Source organism: Tachysurus fulvidraco, chromosome 9 (assembly GCF_022655615.1).
Source record: "Tachysurus fulvidraco isolate hzauxx_2018 chromosome 9, HZAU_PFXX_2.0, whole genome shotgun sequence".
Taxonomy (NCBI): domain Eukaryota; kingdom Metazoa; phylum Chordata; class Actinopteri; order Siluriformes; family Bagridae; genus Tachysurus; species Tachysurus fulvidraco.
The window spans coordinates 5,289,229-5,310,201 of NC_062526.1; the positions used below are offsets into that span (position 1 = coordinate 5,289,229).

Here is a 20,973-nt window from a genome sequence, read left to right on the forward strand (position 1 = left end):
TTAAAATTTAATTCCAAGTTCCTACTTAGGTTTTTTTCTGGCTCCATTTGCAAAGTAATGAGATTTAGATTGGTTATATTAAGAGGCATGCAGAAAATGTATTGTTATGAACAACCCCACAATTGTGTTCAACCTTCAGTCCACCAGGGTTCCATTAGTGAGTCAGCAGATATTTTTGATTTAGCAGTTCCTTCAGTCAAGCTGTATGTTTAAAAATGTTAATTGAAGTTCATATTTCTAATATATCTAATATCATATTTTTTTTTTGCAAATGTCTTGTTTTCAAGCTAAATTAACTCAGCTAGCTTATGTGGATAACATGCTATCTTCAAACTTGCTAGTCAGGCTTAGTTAGCAAATTAGCTCAGAAATTAGTCAAGTTGTGTGCAGAAACAGGAAAACTGCTGCTCTTAATTCAGGAGCCATCTACAATCAAGCACACGTATACTAGTTAGAGTTAGCAATCCAGAGGAAGCAAATGCTAAAAGCATGCTAAGAGATGTAACGGATAGAAAACGGAGCTCCAAAACATGATTAGGTTTTGTGCTGTCGATTGACATGCGGCTTGTAATCCGTTTTTTTCTTCTTCTGTGCACTCTTCAGCTTACCTTGCTGGCAGAGGTGCGTACACTTATTGCTCCTCAGGATCTGGAGCGTTTTGATGGCCAGGTTGTTCACCATGAGATGCAATCGTGGAGGGTGAGACATGGAGGCCTGGGCCTGCTGCATCACACCAAGCCCATCTGTAGCCCTCATACTGAGGGTCACGTCCCATCTGCTTGCCAGCTGACTGCTTCAGCAATGGGCTATGCTAAGGCAAGTGTGTGTGTGTGTGTGTGTCTTAATATGTAGTGGATAAATCCTCTATATAGTTTGCCCTTTTCTTTGATTGGTTTGATTTTGATTCTGATGAACCTCAATGAAAATTACAGCGCTTTTAATGTAGTTATTGCATTGCAGTTATTCTAAACTGGAGCACACAGACGTAATGGAAACAGGATTATTTTTTATTATTCATCTTAAAAAAAATAATCAAACAGGCTTAAACTTTCCTGAGCATAAATTTATTATGCTATTCATGTGGTCCATTCAATTCCTCAGGAAAACTTGATTGCTGTCCTGTGTCCTTTATTTGGACTTTAATAATCATGTCACGTGTTTTTGCTGCCTAATTGTCCGAGTCGATGATGGCCAATATTCCGTTATTATTCTTTCCACATGAATATCAAGTAATTAGACTAACAACTCCTTATTTTTAATGCTCACATTTTAAACCTGGCAGCAGAACATCAGGTGATTTTAGATGGAAGTTATTTGTAGTTGCTGTTGCAGGATTTAGTGATGTAAGAATGGCAAAGGTAAGTTCGGTTCGAATTATTCGAGACTGATGTTGTAGCGGTAGAGCCGAATTGTTCGTAGGATGACGCAAATAATATGTTCTTTTGCAGAATGAGTGCAGGATGGATGGAAGCGTGGAGGCAGGACCTGCGGGGGCTTTTAACTCCCTACCGGAAATAGCTTTGGTGAGTACAGTATGAGAGAGAAAGGGAGAAAGAGAGAGAGAGAGAGAGAGAGAGAGAGAGAGAAGCGGTGCTGTCACTGAAAGCATTTATGCCAGACAGAGCCAGCTGAGGTGATCACCGGGTGTTTTAGTTGCGCTTTTTCCACCTCACCTTAAACAATATAATCGTGACAATGTTAGAATATAATAGAAAATAACACATGATCGAAAAAAATGAATAAAATCTTACTGTACCTTAAATGCATTCTGTATAATTCCAGTTCAGACATGTGTCTTCTTGAGGAAAAGCTCTAATTGTTCAATAAAGAATCAATTCAAAATAAGTTTCCTCTACTTGTTTTCAGGAAAATTCATTTGAATTATTCACTGGAAGTTGCAACAACACCATAAGAATACCAATAGTACAGATACCAGACAGCAGCACGTTGTGAGTTCATTTCATTAATGTGGTGACATTTTGAAATGAAATATCAACCTTGGAAATGTCAGGATGGTTTCCCAATGGTCTGACATGTACTTGTGTAATTATATTGTCCATTTAACGTGCCGGTGCATGTGACAGGTTAGCAGAGTCCAGCGGCAACAGATTGTGAATAATAGCGCACCTGAAAAAGGCCCAACTGGAGCTGTAAAAAAAATAGTGCAGTTCTGTTTGAGAGTGTGTGATGTGCAAACAAATGCAGAATTTAACTGGGGGTTTTACTCGAACGGCTGTCACGGTCCACAGCCGGGTTTTCAGAGCACACTGCAAACAAAAGCGTATCTATTATACTGTATCTTAAATCAGGCTTCATGTGTACCCTGAACTCTAAGTACCCATGTTACTACTTTGGTGTCACATTTCTCATTTTAGGCCTTAAAAGTGAGCACAATTAATTCAATTTGCAGCAAATCTGTAGACTCGATCTACACAATCTCTTACCCAGAAACCCCTTCTGATTGTAAGCAAGCACCAACCAGAGTAAATGAGTTGGAAAATCAACAGTATTTACATTAAAGCCAGTTATTTATTATATGTCGGGCGATTCTAGACCTTTTTTAGGGTGGCTTCAGCCCCCTGTCTGTGATCTCAGCCACCCTAAAACTATAAGTATAATTTTTACTTTCATGAATAAACAATAAAAATTACGTTAAAAAGCAGGACATGTCGTCGATGGGAAAGAAAATAATTTATTAGTTTGATCCAAGAGCGAATGTTTTTACTTTGCTTTTACGTGCATGCGTTGTAGTCTTTCAAAAGTGCGTCATTCAGAGCTGGAGGCGTTTATCTACTGTATAACGCTAATCGACGGCAACCAAAAGCAGTGAAATTTCACTATTCTTATTACCAGAGTTGATCAATACTAAATAAAAATAACATTTATCGATTTGTTCTTTGTCTTGTTTTAGATTTATTTATTTTTTTAATTAATGACTGCATTGATTGGACACACTGTTCGTAGAGAACGCACACATACATACTGTAAACTGATTTGATTCAAGACTGGCATCATTACATCGTGCAGAAAATTTTGGTGTCCACTTTTGTCATTTTAAATAATACCATGACTTTTGGCTTACTATGTAGTCACATAATATATAATATAAAACTCTTCTTGTTTTAAATTCTCACTGGGGGCTAAAAGCCCCTAAAGATGAAATCCTAGAACCGCCCCAGTTATACGTAATTAACAAGTTCCTTGTTACTTCTCTATGGATTAAATCATCGTTGTCATTGAAAATTATACAAAAAGTTTTATTTATCCCCAATCGGAAAGCATCACTTGAACTCGATCAACAATATTAATCTTGAACGACTGACTGTAGTGCACATGTTTTCATACTTGATAGTAACTAAACTATGGAAGCACTGTCTCCTTTTTCCTGTCTGGCATTGATGATATTTTCCAACTTGAAGGATGCAGTGTTGCTTTCTGCCAAGATAAATGGAGAACTTCACTAATGTGGAATAAAATTGATCAGCATATGATACGTCCGACCCCTCACACCTTGCCTACAGTCTCCTTCCCTCTGGCAAGTGATAAAAACGGAGCAAAACAAGCACCACACTCCAAAATAGCTCATTCCCAGCAGCCACAAGGATCCTAAACAACTTCCCATAACCTCAATCTATACTAAATTAGTACTACAGTTCCTCTGCTTTCTCTCCTGTGTGTAATATTTTGGACAATCACTTCAGTTACAGGCCAATGTGCATTGTTTTATATGTATAGATCAAACAGTGTTAGGTTTGGTTTTTCTATCTTTGCTGTTCAGTCTAACTTCATAGATCCCAAGGTACTTCTGCTTTAAAACTGTGGGCTTTACAAGTTTTTTTGACACGAACAACCAGCATATGTATTTTTCTTACAAAACTACAGTATGTTATATGATGTCAAATATATACTGTATACTGCAATAGACTGGCATCCTGCCTTAGGTGTACTCTGCCTTGTACCCCAGTCTCCTGGGATAGGCTTCAGGTTCCCGTGACCCAGAAGGACGGATGGGTGCTTGGATGGGTGGATGGATGGGTGGATGGATGTATAGATGGATGAATGCGTGGCTGGATGGATGGATGCATGGATGGAAGGAAGAAAGGAAGGATGAATAGATGGATAGATAGATGAATGCATGGCTAGATGAAAGAATGGATAAATGGATGGGTGGATGAATGGGTGGATGGATGTATAAATGGATGAATGTGTGGCTGGATGGATGGATGCATGGATGGAATAAAGGAAGGATGGATAGATGGATAGATAGATGAATGCATGGCTAGTTGGAAGAATAGATAAATGGATGCATGAATGGATGGATGGATGGATGGATGGATGGATGGATGGATGGATGGATGGATGGATGGATGGATGGATGGATGGATGAATGGATTGCTGCCTGGCTGGATGGATGGGTGGATGGATGTATAGATGGATGAATGCGTGGTTGGATTTGTGCATGGATGGAAGAAAGGAATGATAGATAGATGAATGCATGGCTAGATGGAAGAATGGATAAATGGATGGGTGGATGGATGTATAGATGGATGAATGCATGGCTAGATGGATGGATGCATAGATGGAAGAAAGGAAGGATGGATAGATGGATAGATAGATGAATGCATGGCTAGATGGAAGAATGGATAAATGGATGGATGGATGGCTGGATGGATGGATGGATGCGTGGCTAGATGGATGGATGCATGGATGGAAGAAAGGAAGGATGGATAGATAGATGAATGCATGGCTAGATGGAAGAATGGATAAATGGATGGATGAATGGATGGATGGCTGGATGGATGGATGCGTGGCTAGATGGATGGATGCATGGATGGAAGAAAGGAAGGATGGATAGATGGATAGATAGATGAATGCATGGCTAGTTGGAAGAATGGATAAATGGATGGATGAATGGATGGATGGCTAGATGGATGGATGGAAGAAAGGAAGGATGGATAGATGGATAGATAGATGAATGCATGGCTAGATGGAAGAATGGATAAATGGATGGATGGATGGATGGATGGATGTATAGATGGATGAATGCGTGGTTGGATTTGTGCATGGATAGAAGAAAGGAAGGATAGATAGATGGATAGATAGATGAATGCATGGCTAGATGGAAGAATGGATAAATGGATGGATGAATGGATGGATGGCTGGATGGATGGATGGAAGAAAGGAAGGATGGATAGATGGATAGATAGATGAATGCATGGCTAGATGGAAGAATGGATGGATGGATGGATGGATGGATGGATGGATGGATGGATGGATGGAAGAAAGGAAGGATGGATAGATGGATAGATAGATGAATGCATGGCTAGATGGAAGAATGGATAAATGGATGGATGGATGGATGGATGGATGGATGGATGGAAGAAAGGAAGGATGGATAGATAGATGAATGCATGGCTAGATGGAAGAATGGATAAATGAATGGATGGATGGATGGATGGATGGATGGAGAGATGGATAAAATCTATATGTATTAGAACTACAACACAGTGTTGACCTGAACACTTTACTAATAATTTGATGATCAGGTGATTAAATATTCATTTGTTTTTGTTTTCTAGTGAAGACGTTCATGTCAGTAGCAAAAACTAATGAATGCTTTCAGAGGAGACTGTATGCATCCTATAGTTTCTGTCTTAGACAAATCCTTTGTAAAACGTTTTACATTCACTGGTTTGGAGTGAAAAATCTACCTGTTTTATTCACCACTGGGTAATTAGAACGTTCCTACGTGTTGCATACATATACTTTAAGTGGTAACATGTCATAATACCTGTAATACCAGTCAAGTAAAATACCTTTAGCACTCTAGGCTGGAATGCAAGAGTCATTTATAAAACAAATCACTGCTGAGAATCAGATCCTAGCCTTGACAAACAGCCATAACTTTATTACTGATCATTTGCCTATACAGTAAATATATTCTAGGTTACAAGCTTTTCTGGACCTGTGCCTTTTTTATGACCAGCGTAGGTGACTAGGTGCATGTGTACTGAGATTCTCAGCATCACCAGGAATATGTTTCAATCCTTGAAAAAGAAACCTTATGATCGAGAAATAGCGAGAGCAACATCTGTGAGTGGAATTTGCAATATCACACCACAGAAGGTGGCGAATGTATAGGATAGTATCTCTGATATAAAAAGTAATCAAGGAAAGCCAAGCAACTTTTGATCCTGAATTTAACCCCAGAGCAGATGACATGTGAAGGACGGTGTAACCATGGCAACAGTTCGTTAAGTCGGTAGGCAGAAATCCAAACTAACATGGAACTGAGCTTGTCTCTGTGTGTCTCTGATGGTGTCTGCAATTTTTAAGCTCTTAAGAATATGAATATTGCATATTTTCTTATTTCTTATATTTATTTTCTTTGCTACCACTTCAGGATGAAGTGCAACCTCGCATCGAGTCTCCGCCTAATTTCAGACCGCCACCTCCACCTGGACACGGAAGTCCGAAGATCCAACTCAAACGTCCCACGTCTAAACTGTGCCAAACCAACCTGCTCTTTACACCCCCCTGCAGGATGCACCAGGAAACTCATTCTCTTAACCACACCGAACTACACATCCACCCATCCTGCTCAGCTCACACTTCCCCATGCACTGTCCACCACAGCTCCTCCCCCTGTGTCTCCCATCGCTCTCCATCTCCCTGCTCCCATCGCTGCTCTCCATGTTCTCTGCACCGTTCTGGATCCTCAGCTGCACCTATAGGCAAAGACCTCATCCAGTTTCTTATGAGCAAGCAGGTAGCCGTGTTGCCTCCCCATCCAGAATCTGCAGGCCGCTCGCGAGCTGCCACCCCCACCCCCAGCGGCTCCGCTCGCTCCTCTCCGTCCCTCTCGCCCTCTCTGCGTATACCTGCACCGCCACCATGCAGCCCAGAAAAACCAGAGGTCACCATTTCGGCACCCGATATGAGCCCCAGCATGAGTCATCACCTTAGAATCAACCCCGAGCAGGAGACTGTGGATGAGAAGATGCGGATCCAACCACGAGGTCAGAGCAGCATTACACAAACCTATTCACAGTATGTTTTTCCCATGTTTACAGATTTTAAATTATAACTAGGTTATTCTCTGGTGATGATGGCCTCCCTATTATTACATATTTACATGTATATTCATGGCAATTGGCAAACACCCTTAAAGCGGCCTTCACACTGCACACGACAAACGAGGGCCGACAAACCGGAAGTCATTCATTTCCTATGGAGAGTCGCAAAGACGCTGCGTCAGGTGCCGACCATCTGCGGATCCGTAATTTTCGGATCCGTTTTGAGCGTTGGATCCGTTAAAAAATTGTAACTTGTGCGACTACACCGCATCCGATATGCAGACCGGATGTGATGTATTCCAATGTTGTCCAATCAGGTTCGTTATGCGCGAGGTGATAAGAATTATTGAAAAGTATTAATATTAACTTTAGTCATTTTTAAACTTCATCAAAAACGATCTTTTTGTTTTAAATACATTGTTATTGATAAAAAAAAGTAATAAATTATTAATATTTATATCGTATTATTTTTAATGTTGTGTCCATGTTTCCTCAAAAATTATTCGCGGTCTTTCTGGATTTATTGTTGCATTGATTGTTTGTATTTACTCCTTCAATAATTAATCCCTTCATTCACCATGATAAATGGATTGAGAATACAGGCTCTTGCTTTTGCTCTCCTTTACTGGAGACGCAAAAGAAATCATTGCAAATCAGTGTGGATATAGCACTACCTGACTCGGAGAAAAAGTCTCGGTGACTATCACCGTTTAGTGCAAGAGTTAAAACGTTCATTGTTTTTAAAATGTACATTTTTATTTTACTTAAACCTCTTAATACTGTAATTCATATACTGTAAAATGCAGGAATAATGCAACTGCATGGAAACACTAGGCTAGATGCTAATTAAGTTTGCAAACATTTAGCACATTTTGCAAATACAACACACCTGAAAGACCGACAATCTCTGCAACTCGCTTCCATGCTTCATTTTTTCTGTTAACATCTCTGTATGATTCTAGAATTGAATCATACAGTATTGGGTTTTCCGAGACCACGAGAATTATCTTCTCTCCCATGTTGACGTCTACACGATCATATTCCATGCGACTGTCACTAGGGGGTGAAATACGACAGTCGTTTCCGTATGTCGTGTGCAGTGGAAAGGCGGCTTAATCCCGAGCAAATTACATTTATCCCATTTATACAGCTGAGCGATGGAGGGTTGAGTACCAGGGTTGGTCCTGGTATTCAAGCTCACAACCTTCAAATTAGTAGCACCTTAACACCTTAACCACTGAGCTACCAGTTCCAGTTTTCCTTTAGTAATTAAAACTTCATTTTAATTACCAAAGTGATCTTTTATTCATATTTTACACACAAAAAAAGTATGTATTTACATTTGTGCGATAATTCTTGTGTGTTTATGGATATGTGAATGTATCCTTTGACGTGAGTATAATGTTTGCCTGCACTTATTTCTCTGAAGCTGTAGGTGTTTCACACAGTTTTGTAAGCTATCATTATAGGTACAGCTATTGTGTTATCTGTGTGTGTGTGTGTGTGTGTGTGTGTGTGTGTGTGTGTGTGTGTATTGTCAGGGGCTACTCTATCGCAGCTCTCAGACAGTGGACAGACACTGAGCGAGGACAGTGGTGTGGACATAGCAGAGGCAGGGGGAATGTGCAAGGACAGCAGTCCTCGTCCTAGTAAAGTCGTATTCCAGAATGCATCAGGAGAGGCCCAGAGGGCAGAGAGAGCACCCTGTCACCAGGTGAGGATAATTACTGTATACTGTACGATAGCGTTGATTTTAAAAACATCAGCATCATCACTACTACGATCCATAATAATGCTAACGTATAATATATACTAATATAGTATAGGAGAACAGTAATTATTCATTTATTTAAGTCTTCAAGTGCTTTAAGCATCTATATACGATGAAATTCTTCTACTGTAGTTGTTCACTTCTGCTCAGACACAGTGATGAACATGCGAAAGTGATGAACAAGTGAAATAATAGTAAATCATCCAGTGTATTAGATGTACATAAATGTATGTTTATATACTAAATTTAGATTTAGATATTTTAAATATTATAACTCCTTAATTTGTGGTCAGCCAGAGAAGCATGAGTATCCTTTTGTCTGATTCCTCTCAAGATTTCTTTCTTATGTTATCTCAGAGATTGGGACATTATCTATTGTTAGTGATCAATTAAACTTGGACTGAATGTAGAAAAAAGTGTCCAGATTAGCAGCTACTTGGTTACTAGGTGAGGGATCGGTGATCGGGGGAACTGTAAGCTTTATTCTGTATTAACGTGCTTTCCCTCTGTCTCGTCCTGTCCACGTGTTACAGTCTGTGCAGTCACGGCCTACGTTGGTACGTGTGTCCAAGAGCGCTAATACACTCGGCATCGCTGTGGAAGGTGGCGCCAACACTAGACAGCCTCTTCCTCGCATCACGACTATACAGGTGTGTATCAGCAGCACCACTGACATGGCTGAACAAACCTACATGTAGAAATAGGCTTTGTTTATGTGCAAAAACTGTGAGTGCTATCCAGAATAAATGCATTGTATTTACACCTATAGAAAGGAAATTATTTATAATCACACTCTGTGGTATCACCCAGATGAGGATATGTTCCCTTTGAGTCTTGGCTTTCTCAATGTGTATGTTTACAGCATTTGGCAAACACCATTATGCAGATAAGCTAACATTTTTATCTCATTTTATACATCTGAGCAATTGAGGAGTAAAGACTTTGTTCCAGTGGCCAGCAGTGGTAGCTAGGAAAACCTGGGATTTGAACTCGTAACGGTCAGATTGGTAGACCAACGCACTAATAGGCTATCATATTCTTATGGTTTCTTACACATAACATCTCAACCACTGTTGCCTTTTGCTTGCTTATTAGTAATAATCCTAAATTTAATTTTACACTTTGTAATTCATTCATTCATTCATTTTTTACCGCTTATCCGAACTACCTTGGGTCACGGGGAGCCTGTGCCTATCTCAGGCGTCATCGGGCATCGAGGCAGGATACACCCTGGACGGAGTGCCAACCCATCGCAGGGCGCACACACACACACTCTCATTCACTCACACACTACGGACAATTTTCCAGAGATGCCAATCAACCTACCATGCATGTCTTTGGACCGGGGGAGGAAACCGGAGTACCCGGAGGAAACCCCCGAGGCACGGGGAGAACATGCAAACTCCACACACACAAGGCGGAGGCGGGAATCGAACCCACAATCCTAGAGGTGTGAGGCAAACATGCTAACCACTAAGCCACTGTGCCCCCCTGGGTCAGATCTGCTCAGATGAATTAGTTGTCCAGCTGCACAACACAATGTGCATAATATCAAGTGTGCTCTGGCCTACAAAACTCCAGCGGTTGCTTACACATGCAAAAGTTTCTCTACCCTTTACTGAGATGGCAGTTTGCAACTAATAAATGCTTAGAAAAGAAAAAACATTAACATATCCAGTGTTAAATTTGCTATTCTAATAATTGGATGTGCCTAGTGGTTAAGGTGTTGGGCTACCAGTTAGGATCCCAGGTCAACCAAGCTGCCACAGCTGGACCCCTGTGCAAGGCCCTTACCCCTTGATTGCTCACTTATACAGTATAAAATGTAAGTTGATCTGGATTAGGGTGTCTGTTAAACGCCTTAAATCTGTACAAATTGAATATTGCCATATCCAAGGGAAACTCTTAAACTATTTTTAACTGTAACGATGTGGGAAGCTAACCAGTAGAATCTATTTGCAGATTTATTGAGAACACAGCAAACAGAAAGCAAGGAAGAGTCCCAAAGTCCCAAACAGAAAGCAAGGTAGAGTCGATGAAACTGGCACAGTTTAAAACCGGAAGATTCCGAAAAGCAAACTAGAAAATCTAGCAATTGTCGAAGGGTCAGTATACAAAAAATATCAGTAGCATAAACAAAGGTTTGGTATAGCAGTATGAACTAACTATACTTTGCGTCTTGAACACGTTTCCTGGCTTAAATGAATTCCAGTCATGGCTCCCTCTGACGGGCAGAGGGGGGATCCGCTGTTAATTCTCTTACATTAACTACTAACTATAAACTATTCTTAGTGTATTTCAATTTATTTTCATTTAATGTTTTTTACTTTTTTTTTAACCCTGAACACTACGCGATAAGCGAAAGTTAAGATGGTTTTTAACCTCTAAATTCTAAGACAGCAGAAATGAGTCAAAAGCGTCTCGTTTAACCAACCATCAGACGACCGAGCTCAGCCGGAACGGCGCTATTAGACATTAAGTTCCTCTTAAAAAGCAATTTTCTGGTGGACACTTAAGCTGCGGGTCAGTGGAACAGCATTGCTCGTATAACTGCCTGTTAGCCAATTAGTCATGCGATTAATAGCCTGCAGATCATTTGTGCTACAGGCTCTTAACTGCTTTAGTATTAACTTTACTTCTTTGACCTCTGAAGTAATAGTCTTCTGCCTGCAATCTCTTTTAAATCCTTTTTTACACTGTTGGGGATACTGTGATGATCATTTGCATTGTTTTGTATTAGATAGATGGGAGTCTAAAATCTAATATCTATTTTTAGGGCTATTAGGGCAATTAATTATTAAGCTTGAGCAATGCGTTATATCATATCATAAGAGGCCAAGATGGTATAAGAAGGCAAACTATTCCACAAGCACTCAAACAGATAAGCTGTTGGCCGCTAATCGTTTAATTCCATAATGCTTTAAATGCTTTTTGAGTTCATGACATTTTTTCTGCTGATATCAAATACAGTATGGCATCAGAAAAGCTGTAACCCTTTTACAGTTACAGTTCTGTTATATGTTATTTTTGTATAATGTGTATTCCGATTAGACGATGTTAGTAGTTAGCCTTGTAGTTTCTTATACGTTCATAAACTTATAGTTTCTCTTCTGAAGGCATTTAGAAAAGGAAGAGTAAAAAAAGAAGAGAAGGCAACCTCCTTCATGTTTAGCAACCCCACGACTGGATTGTACATGTGCCTTGATGACATGTTACGAATGTGTCAGTGAATCAAGCTGAGAAATATCAGCCCAGATTGGTATATTGGGGGTGTTTCATTCTGTGTAATCTGTCACTGATCAACTACAATGTGGGCTAGACAGTAATCAGACCCAGCCTCAATTCATGCCCTTATCCAGAGCCACTTACATTTTTATCTCATTTTATACATGAGCAATTGAAGGTTACGGGCCTTGCTCAGGGGCCCAATAAAGTAATAAATTACTTTAACCCTTTAGCTACCACATCCCACTTCTTCATAGCATACTGTGTATTCTTCTTATGACTATTGGAGCTGCTCTTGCACTTAGTTCTACAAATTAATTAATTCATTCATTCACTCATTTTCTATCACTTATCCAAACTTCTCGGGTCACGGGGAGCCTGTGCCTATCTCAGGCGTCATCGGGCATCGAGGCAGGATACACCCTGGACGGAGTGCCAACCCATCGCAGGGCACACACACACTCTCATTCACTCACACACTCACACACTATGGACAATTTTCCAGAGATGACAATCAACCTACCATGCATGTCTTTGGACCAGGGGAGGAAACCGGAGTACCCGGAGGAAACCCCCGAGGCACGGGGAGAACATGCAAACTCCACACACACAAGGCGGAGGTGGGAATCGAACCCCCAACCCTGGAGGTGTGAGGCAAATGTGCTAACCACTAAGCCACCATGCCCCCCCCCCCACCCAAATATAAATGAATGAATTAATTCAAGTTATTTTTTAATGTAGGAAATATTAAGAAAAAATGAAGCCACCTTAAGACTTTTGGTAAGAAAAAAAAAATAAAAAATCATCTTTGAAAGACGGGCGGTAGCTAGAGGGACTTTGTTGTCATATTTATACTAGTTGTTCTTGTGTCCCTGGTGATAAAATATGAAATATTCTGAAGTCAGGGGCTGATGAACTGTGTATGAGAGAGAGAGAGAAAGAGAGAGAGAGAGAGAGAAAGCGAGTGCAAGAGAGAGCGAGCGAGAGAGAGCGAGCGAGAGAGAGCGAGCGAGAGCGAGAGAGACTGTGGATCATGGATCTTACTGGGCTAAAAGCAATTGCTGTAAAAAAAAAGGTAAGTCATTTGCCGACGGTTTGAAATTAATCAAGTTTTATTTTTGATAAATAGAGAGAGAGGTGGTGAGAGTTCTTTAAATTCCATAAAACAAAGGAATAATCAAAATTTACATTTTTTTCCAACTGTAAAAATAATATTTAATAATAATAAAACGAACAAATAATCAAGCACTGAACTTTTTTTTGTGAATTATCCAGTGTACTTTTATCAGAAATATTACTAATTAATATTCTGAAAGTTTTAAACCATTTTAAAATGGATTTATTATTATTATTATTATTATTATTATTATTATTATTATTATTATTATTAAACTTGAAGAAGAAGAAAAAATTATAGATGAAAGAAACCCTTTATAGAAATGACAAAGCTTCAAGTTTAATGTGCCGAAAATAAAAAAATAAATAAAATAAAAAGATTAGCATTACAATTAATCTGCTCTTTGATTGCCGTGAGTTTCATCAGTGCCGAGTGTAGTGCTAAAGCCAATCGACAAGCTCTCATGGTGCCATTTTCCTGATTAGAACACAACACAGAAATGTAGCGCTGCTTGTTAAAGGCACTTATTCACCCACTTATGTCGCATTTCAAAATCGAAAATGACGACATTGTGGGAAATTTGTCTCAAACGTAAGTGAAATGTCTGGGCCATGAAGCTTAACGGATTGCTGAAAAGCTCTGGATGATTGGGGAGATGTGATAGCAGTGCAACACTTGCTATCTGTGATATACTTCATGAATTTATTTATTAATTGCAAATATTAGCTGAAGTAGATTGCGTTGCCTCTTCACAGCGTCCTCAGTTTGATCATGAGCTTGGGTTACACCACATGGGGTAAAAACTGCTTTTCAATGTGGGTCAGATCTTCATTCATTCATTTTCTACTGCTTATCCGAACTACCTTGGGTCACAGGGAGCCTGTGCCTATCTCAGGCGTCATCGGGCATCGAGGCAGGATACACCCTGGACGGAGTGCCAACCCATCGCAGGGCACACACACACTCTCATTCACTCACACACTACGGACAATTTTCCAGAGATGCCAATCAAACTACCATGCATGTCTTTGGACCGGGGAGGAAACCAGAGTACCCGGAGGAAAACCCCGAGGCACGGGGAGAACATGCAAACTCCACACACACAAGTCGGAGGCGGGAATCGAACCCCCAACCCTAGAGGTGTGAGGCAAACATGCTAACCATTAAGCCACTGTGCCCCCCTGGGTCAGATCTGCTCAGATAAATTAGTTGTCCAGCTGCACAACACAATGTGCATAATATCAGGTGTGCTCTGACCTACAAAACTCCAGCGGTTGCTTACACATGCAAAAGTTTCTCTACCCTTTACTGAGATGGCAGTTTGCAACTAATAAATGCTTAGAAAAGAAAAAACATCATGAAAAATGGCCAGGACACAGCGATATACTGTATACAGGAGTAACTCACTCTCTATGAGTAAATGACTGAAGAATGTACGAGAGACTGTTTGCTAGTTAACAGCATTGGAATAACCAAGAACAGGTGGAATAACCTAAAGTCATGAACTGCCCAATTTGAATCTTCCTCAAGAACAATAGGTGCTACAAAAACTTGTCAAGGTCACTGCAGAGCAAAGTGATTTCACCAGGTCCAACACATCACAGATAAGTGGGAATGTGGTGGGATCCAGTCAGTAACACCTCCTCAAGGACGGTGCCTGAACAAGACTTGAAGGTGGACTGAAAATCCCAATCAATCCCCTTCCAGATTGAACCTCCCTTTACTGTTCTAATAACCTCTACTATAGTCTGGGAAGGCTTTCTACTGCATTTTAGAGCAAGGCAGTGGGGATTTGTGTTCATTAACTCACTACTAGAGAATAAGTGAGCTCAGACACTGATGGTGTAAGAGTGAGGAGGAGTGACAGGCAGCCGACATTTCTATTCAACCTACAAGTGTTTAGTGGGGTTTGGTCAAAAGTCAAAGTCAGGGCTCTGTGCAAGGCATACAAGTTTGTTGAATCCAAACCATGGACCTTAATTTGTCTTAAAGGAGCATTAAGAGAAATCTTAATAAATACAGCATACAGATACGTCCTATGCAATTATGTTCATCAATCAATTATGTCACAACAGGATCATACTGTATATGGGACTGATGGTCAGGCATTCACATGTTTTCAGTCATATAGTGTAAGTAATTTGCTCCTACGTGTGAATAGGTGTGTCATGAAGTCCTCTTGTTGGTGCTCATCACTTCACATGTTTGTTTGTATTTTTTTTTTTTTTTTTTTTTTTGGTCACCAATTGTTTTGGTCACCTAGCCATTCCCAGCCACAAGTCAGCTCTCTCCAGTCAGCTACATGGGGCCAGCACATGCTTCTTCTGAGACACATGAAGCAAACCAAGCATATTTTTGTGAACTGCTTCATCACAGAACAGTGTAACCTACTTGGAGGAAAGCTCAATCTGCCCACTTTCTCAAACACATCCTGTACATGCCTAATAATTACTGTAGCTAGTGTGACTCTGAATGACTGAGGAAGAAATGGTGAATCTGTCCCACCCAGAGAACATGACTGGTTCAGCCCCTTTGGCTCTTCAGACCCATGTGGCCTCTTCGGATTTGGACTTGTGATCTCTTGAAAATCAGACTCTCTCCTCTAATACTTTGTTTTGATTTCCTGCTACAAGCTTCCTTGTTTCCATTGACATGTCTTTGTTTTTCTTTGAGTCTTGTCTTTGCCCCTGACTTTCGTGTCACTTGTGATTTTGCCCAATTGTATCTTTGTCTTGTTGCGAAGTCTTGTCGATTGTATGGTGCATTTCTGACCTTTGATTCTTGTATGACTTCCTGGTTTCCGAAAGTGAAAGTGATGTGACATACAGCTAAGTACGATGACCCATACTCAGAATTTGTTCTCAAAGTGCACACACACAGCAGTGAACACACACACACCCAGAGCAGTGGGCAGCCATTTATGTTGCGGCGCCCGGGGAGCAGTTGGGGGGGTTCGGTGCCTTGCTCAAAGACACCTCAGTCGTGGCCGGCCCGAGACTCGAACCCACAACGACTTTCAATCCATATTCACAGGTAGTATTATCACTGATTTTCGAATTACTCTAAAATAAACAACATGTTGTTTTTCTGCACTTCCATTCTGCTGTGCATTACAGAGCTATCCCATATTGTGCCCCCTGGTTCATGGTGCAGCATCCTAACATTTTCGGATGAGGCACACACTTGGTCTGCCATAGGCCTAGTGGATTCAATTACTCGTTCAGCTATGAAATGGTGATATCTGTCCGACCCTACTGACTGCTTACAGCGTGTTCAGTAATAAGGTCACACTTGGTTGAGTAGTGGAGGACAGCGCTGTAAAGTTTGTCCTTGTCTTTATGGTGAAAATAATTACACTTTTTCTGTCTGTATCAAGTAAGAAATTGGAATCAGTTTCTTCTATTTATCAGGTATTTTCTGTCAAAAGAATTGTTCATGATATTATGGAATTACATTTGAGGTGCAGTGAGTTTGTTGGCAAGTAAACTAAGCAACTCTTCTAAGTCTTCTGAGTTTAAATTAAGCCACATGAACATTAAGGAATAAAACACACAAGTGGTAGTGATATAGGAATATAATGTGACCGGGAGGTGCAATGTGACCCATTGTAAAGTTATTGTTCCTGTATTATTTCCAAATAACTGCATAGTTTTTGTTCCTTTTATAACATGTTACAGTACAGCGGTGTTTTCCTGTCCTCAGTCCTAAAGACTTTCATGTAAAGGAAAATATTATTAACCCGCTGACACTAGACACTCTTTCCATAAATGCTAAATGTCTCCTTTGAGAAAATCTTATTTCAAGTCAAGTCGTCAAGAAGCTTTTATTGTCATTTCAACCATATATAGCTGTTGCGGTTCATAGTGAAATGAGACAACGTTTCTCCAGGATCACGGTGCTACATAACACAAAGACAGGACTAAGGACTTAGTAAGTAGTCTTAGCCACATAATGTGCAACTGTGCAATCTGGTGCAAACAGTGCAGGACAACACAGACAAGACAGTGCAGGACAAGACAAACAAGACAGGCAGGACAGTGCAGGACAAGACAGACAAGACAGTGCAGGACAAAAGACAGTGTAGACAAAAGGTTACAAGACAATACACAACATACAAAAAAGACAGTACACAAAAGACAGTAAACAAAAAACAGCGCCGACCGACCAGCGTCAATATTATATGGAAATACTGTAAGTTCAGACAATATTGTGTGCAGTAATACTAGAATGAACACAGTTTCTTAGCAGCAGGTCCCTGAGATAGTGTATAAGATTGTGCAAAAACAGCAACCACTGATATATAGTACAGTATGAGCAAAATGACTGAAATGTTAGACAGTGTGTGCAAAGAGCAAAAAAGTAAAAAAGTGTGCAATTATTTGGCTGATTAGACGTCTTTCTTTCTTTTAAAAAAGAACATTTTCAAATCCTAGTGAAAGCTGTTAGTATAGAAACCATAATCACCATATTAGAGTAAGGACATTAACATTGAAATAACTTTCTGACCAATCAGATTTGAGAAATCAGCAGAGCAACAGTCTAAATCTGTTTATTCTGAAAAGCATCAGCCGACGAAAAAACTTTAAAGTGCCAAGTGACGAATGTTTCTTCTCATAAGTTAGTGTTATTACATTTTCAGGGCCATCGTCTGTTAGAAAATGATGAGAGCTGACGTTAGAGCTCAGCGCAGTACACTTCTTGTATTTCAGAGTATTCGTAATGGTGATGATGTAACACAGCCTCCCGTGAGAGGTCAATTAGAAAAATCAGCAGTTGGCCATTTCTAAATGTTTTATTTTATTCCTTGTACCTTGGTAGATTGTTAAAACACTGAAAGTGTTGAGAAAGGCCACAGAGATGCCTTATCTCATCGAAAGTCTGTCACTTCATTTGTTTGCTAAATCATCTTCAGCTAAGACTTCATGTTAAAATCTTATGGCCGATCATGTCTATTAGAATAAGTCATTATAAATGTTAATGCAGGGGATTGTATCAGTGCTCATGAAGATATTTTTGTAGATAGGGTAGTGGGCCACATAAATGGCATCTCTGTACGATTAATGTCAATATCATATTAATGATGACATCGTTTCAATTTAAAATGCTCCTTTTCTGTATGACCTGATTATTGCTGATCTGGTTTCTGCAGAGCGCAGCCTGTTCGGGTTAAAGGGTTTATGTTTGCTTGAATGATTGTTGTAGATCTAAATCTTTCCAATTTTCTTATCCTAATTGTAAATCAAGACCTTGTCGTGGTCAAGGAAATTGTGTACTTTGCTGAACTTCAGGGCTACATCACTGGGAGCTTAATGCTTGGTAAATGGATATAAAAATATAGCGTGATCCTAAAAAAAACCCAATAGAAGGTGATACTCTGGGTTACTCCACAGGCCTTGGAGTGGTGTCCATATACAAGCCCCTTTGTGACCAGGTTACTGGGCTTTCCTTTGAGCTCACCACCTGTAAGATTGTCAGGTGGACATCAGGTGCAACACCAGACATGTGATGGACAAAATGCAGCTTCCCATTTCGACCGATTGATGATGACTTTACAGTGAAGTTCAGAAGTCTGATTTATGTTTAACCTTTTTTATCAGTACACTTGCAGACTGCATTATCAGATATTATCAGATACTTTCATTGTAAGACATTTGTGTTTCCCTTTGTTGGGATACCCTTATACAGGATTTTTAGCGGTTGATAAAAACGGCTACAAATATTCGATGCTTATGAACAAGCTCAGAGAGCAGAAATGGGAAAAACAGAAAAACACTAATTGTTTTTTTTCCACAATAGCCTGTGTCCAACTACTTATCTGTCTGTCTGCCTGCCTGTCTGTCTGTCTGTCTGTCTGTCTGTCTGTCTGTCTGCCTGTTTGCGTATGTACAGTAAATATGTGTGTAAAAATAAAAATATATATAAAATGTAAAATAAAACTAGAGTACTGTAAAATAATAGAAATAAACTAAAAAATAATTCTAAATACATGAGATGAAAAAATAAAAATAAAAATAATAATAATAATAATAATAATAATTATTATTATTATTATTATTATTTGTAGTAGTAGCATTAATACTGGAAAATGTTCATTTTAAAATAAAAAAAAATTGGAACATTGTAAGTCAAACAAATAAATAGAAATTATTCATTAAATATTTAAAGTTTTAAAGATTTAAAGTAGCATCTGTTATTTCAGTTCCCTCTCTCTCTCTCTCTCTCTCTCTCTCTCTCTCTCTCTCAGAAAGGAGGCTCGGCTCATCTATGTGGGCAGTTGCGGGTAGGTCAGGTGATCCTGGAGGTCAACGGCATGTCTCTCAAAGGCATGGAGCATCGAGATGCCGCACGTGTCATTGCCGAGGCTTTTAAGACCAAAGAAAAGGACTACATTGACTTCCTGATTGCCGACTTTAATGTTGCTCTATAAAAGGTGACAGAAACATCGCATAAAGAGAAGCAGACATTGCACCTTAATGAACTTGGACACAGGTGGACTGTAAGCACATAGACAGAAGGATTTGGCCAAGCTGGAGTCCCATAAGTGAGAAATGTCCTTCATCTTCCCCGATCATATTGCCTGCTTATTATCCAGACTTTACAGGGTCACAGAAATGAGGTCCTGCTTTGCTTTCATTCTGTATTTGTGTCCCACCAGGCATCTGGGATCTGTGCATGTTTATGAGGTAGGATATGATAATGAGACAAGGGCTGAGGTTTTAGGTTGATTATTAAAATCCATCTTGTCAAGCAGCAGGAAAATGAAAGCTTGAAATGACTTGTCTCTGCCCCATGCTCAAGGACATCCCAGTGCAGGCCAGAGATAGATGGAGAGAGCTAATGGATAGTGCTTAAAATCCACTTTGTCTGAGCATGAGCAATATAGGTGGCTGGTGGCTTGCCCTCATTTCACTCTCTGTCCCATATTTTAAATAATGATGGGGAGTTTATAGCACTTTGGATGCTGCTGTCTGTTTGGCAAAGCAGTGCTAGGCATAAGAAAAGCTGAAGAAGATTGAAAATCCTTTCTCATGCAGCTCCAGAAACTAATCTGATGCACAAATCGCACATCATGACCTAATCATTTGTCATGTTCTAGATACTTAAATGAGCATTTTGTCTACTTCAATTGTAATATAAGTGTTGTCAGACCTTTACCTTTCAACCAACCTGGACCATGGGGTACAATTATATACTGTATGAGGAGATGCAGGTTTTATGGATTCCTGCCTGTGCGGCTATGTTGAACCTGGGAGCTGAACTTGTTTCTAGGCAGATAATGATCTGAAATGAAGAAACTATCCAGATCTATTGCATAGAAAAACTCGGCAAAAATGTGTTTTTCTGATGCAGCTTTGAAAATCTTTGAAAACTACCAAATATAGTATCAAATTTCCCCAACAACATTCTTCACAGTTTAACCCTTGTATGTTGTTCGTATGTAAGTGAGTAAGTAAGTGATGTGACATACGGCTAAGTACGGTGACCCATACTCAGAATTTGTTCTCTGCATTTGACCCATCCAAAGTGCACACACACAGCAGTGAACACACACACACACACACACACACACACTGTGAACACACACCCGGAGCGTTGGGCAGCCATTTATGCTGTGGCACCCAGGGAGCAGTTGGGGGGTTCGGTGCCTTGCTCAAGGGCACTTCAGTCGTTGGCGGCCCAAGACTCAAACCCAAAACCTTAGGATTACTAGTCAGACTCTCTAACCATTAGGTCACAACTTGCCCCCAAGTTTGTTACTCATCCAGTGTTCGTGGGTCTGGTGG

At 40.0% G+C, this 20,973-nt stretch overlaps 1 protein-coding gene across 1 annotated transcript in view; it reads left to right on the forward strand.

Moving 5' to 3' along the window:
• whrnb (whirlin b) overlaps positions 1 to 20,726 on the forward strand; it is an 84,538-nt gene extending 63,812 nt beyond the window's left edge. The window contains exons 7-12 of the mRNA XM_027162731.2: positions 604 to 816; positions 1,449 to 1,523; positions 6,404 to 7,019; positions 8,618 to 8,790; positions 9,381 to 9,497; positions 19,434 to 20,726. Of these exons, the coding sequence (XP_027018532.1) occupies positions 604 to 816; positions 1,449 to 1,523; positions 6,404 to 7,019; positions 8,618 to 8,790; positions 9,381 to 9,497; positions 19,434 to 19,616 (1,377 nt within the window). The 3' untranslated portion in view covers positions 19,617 to 20,726. The remainder of the gene's footprint in view (positions 1 to 603; positions 817 to 1,448; positions 1,524 to 6,403; positions 7,020 to 8,617; positions 8,791 to 9,380; positions 9,498 to 19,433) is intronic.
• The last annotated feature ends 247 nt before the right edge of the window (positions 20,727 to 20,973 follow it).